General features: G+C 50.5%; 1 protein-coding gene across 1 annotated transcript in view; it reads left to right on the plus strand.

Annotated features, from left to right (window-relative positions):
* The window catches only part of LOC149273382 (N-acylneuraminate cytidylyltransferase-like), a 6,504-nt gene extending 4,927 nt beyond the window's left edge, over positions 1-1,577 (plus strand). Inside the window, exons 6-8 of the mRNA XM_089506389.1 lie at positions 1-142; positions 754-910; positions 1,399-1,577. The exon at positions 1-142 is cut by the window's left edge and continues 27 nt beyond it. Of these exons, the coding sequence (XP_089362515.1) occupies positions 1-142; positions 754-910; positions 1,399-1,577 (478 nt within the window). The remainder of the gene's footprint in view (positions 143-753; positions 911-1,398) is intronic.
* Positions 1,578-1,952: the final 375 nt, after the last annotated feature.

Raw genomic sequence — 1,952 nt, forward strand, 5'->3', positions numbered from 1 at the left:
CAGAGCAGTGAAACTGTTTGTTTGTAACATCGATGGCTGTTTGACCGACGGACGCATCTACGTGAATCAAGGTCACGAGTCGATCTCCTGTCACCTCCAAGACCTGGACGCAATGAAACTGTTACAGGAGAAAAAAGTGGAGGTAAAAATCCCTTTCCGGCCCCAGGGTTTATATTCGACGTCGCATTGTAAGCTGATCGTCCCTCCTGCCGGCGCGCTCTGCGACCCCCGGCAGCCTCACCGACAGAGAATGCAGATATTTTAATATGAATCCCTCAACCTTTCAAAATAAATACGTTGCTTACCTTTAAGGAGAAGCTGTGAGGCATCGCCCCGTCCGTGGTGCTGTTCTCACCCCGCGCACTCAATGAGAGCACTTTCTGTGCGCGGAGGGTCCTGCTAAACCCCCCGAACTTTCCCCCAAGGCACCGCTGATGCCAGTAGCCAGCGGGCGAGGAAAGGGCTCCGCACAAAAATTCAGAAACCACTATGTTATCGTACATTAAAGGTAATTTCTGGCGCCTGTACCGTTTCTGCATACAGCCCCCGTCGGTGTATTTGCATTTGATGTTACCGCGGCTTTAATGGAAGTTTGTGGAGTCGTGTCGCTCGCACTGTGAACCAGGTCAAGGTTTTGCTTCTGAACGGAGTTTATCTGGGCTGCTTAGTCAGCGATCCCACGTGGAGCTGAAAGGTGAGGACCTGGCTGTCTTTTACACGCAGGATTATTGACGTTCTTTATTATTGTCTCAGGTGCGGCTGATCTCCGAGCGGGATATTAGCGCCACGCTGCTCTCCGCGCTGCATCTGCCGTATCGGGTCGAGGCCAACGTTTCCAACAAGCAGGAGGCTGTGGAGCGGTGGATGCTGGAGTTAGAGTTGTCGTCCTGGGACCAGGTCGCCTTCATGGGTCAGTGATGGGTTCCGCGTGATCGCGGCTTCAACCTATCTTTCCGCGAGGTGGCGGCATCAGTACCGTTACCTCGATTGACTGACCATCTCCCTGAAATACTTTTACGGAGCAATAAGCCACAAAAACAGTGGAATTGGGATTAAAAGATAAACCGAATAAAATAAGTAATAGATATACGTAACCCGCCACAGCCAGGGCAGCAGCCGCCCCGACTTCCTATGTATAACCATTTCCCATTGAGTGAGGGTAGGGGCAGTAACTGGTTATGGAGGGTCTGTCCCAACATGTTACACCAAATATCAGGGAAAAAAATGGGAAAAGCGGGTAATTGGTGAAGTTAATCATTCTTCTTAGTTTTAATAATGATTTTAGTTATTTTTTCGAGCGCTTGCTGTGTTGCACCTGGTTGTCGCAGTGTTTGCCGGGGCAGGTAACACGGCCCCGAATAAACCCTCATCGTCCTCGCTGTGTTTCTCCCCGTGCAGGCTGCCAATATTCAGACGTGGAGTGCCTGAAACTGGCCGGCATGTGTGGCGTTCCTTCCGACACCTGCTTGGCAGCCAAGATGACCGACAGCTTTGTCTGCGAATATAGAGGTGGCTACGGAGCCGTTCTGGAGTTCGCCGAGCACATCATCTCCCTCCTGGGTGAAGCGAGGAGCTAACCGGAGGTCCTCACATCAGCGGCTTTACCGCCGGCCCCTGCCTGTTTGGTTACATGTAGGAAATGTTGCTATCCGAGCACAAAGCTGCTATAACTTATATTGATGTTTTAAACTGTTCATGGAGGTCTGGGAATATATATCCCGTGTTATATATCCTCTGCGGTATAACTGCGTGCGGGGGAAAGCAGTGCGCCCGGCTACCGGCGACTTACTTTATTCCACTTTCTGTATTGTTTCATCAAATCTGTGACCCACTTTATGGTTATTTTACGGCGGGGAGAGGGGATGTAATGCGTTGTACTCGTGTTTTAAACGTCTTGATGTTGCTGTAAATCTGTCCTCATTTGATGGAAATTGTGCGGCCAACTGCAGCTA

The sequence above is a fragment of the Sceloporus occidentalis genome, unplaced genomic scaffold (genome assembly GCF_023333645.1).
Source record: "Sceloporus occidentalis isolate IW3139 unplaced genomic scaffold, rSceOcc1.0.p SCAF_382, whole genome shotgun sequence".
Lineage (NCBI taxonomy): Eukaryota > Metazoa > Chordata > Lepidosauria > Squamata > Phrynosomatidae > Sceloporus > Sceloporus occidentalis.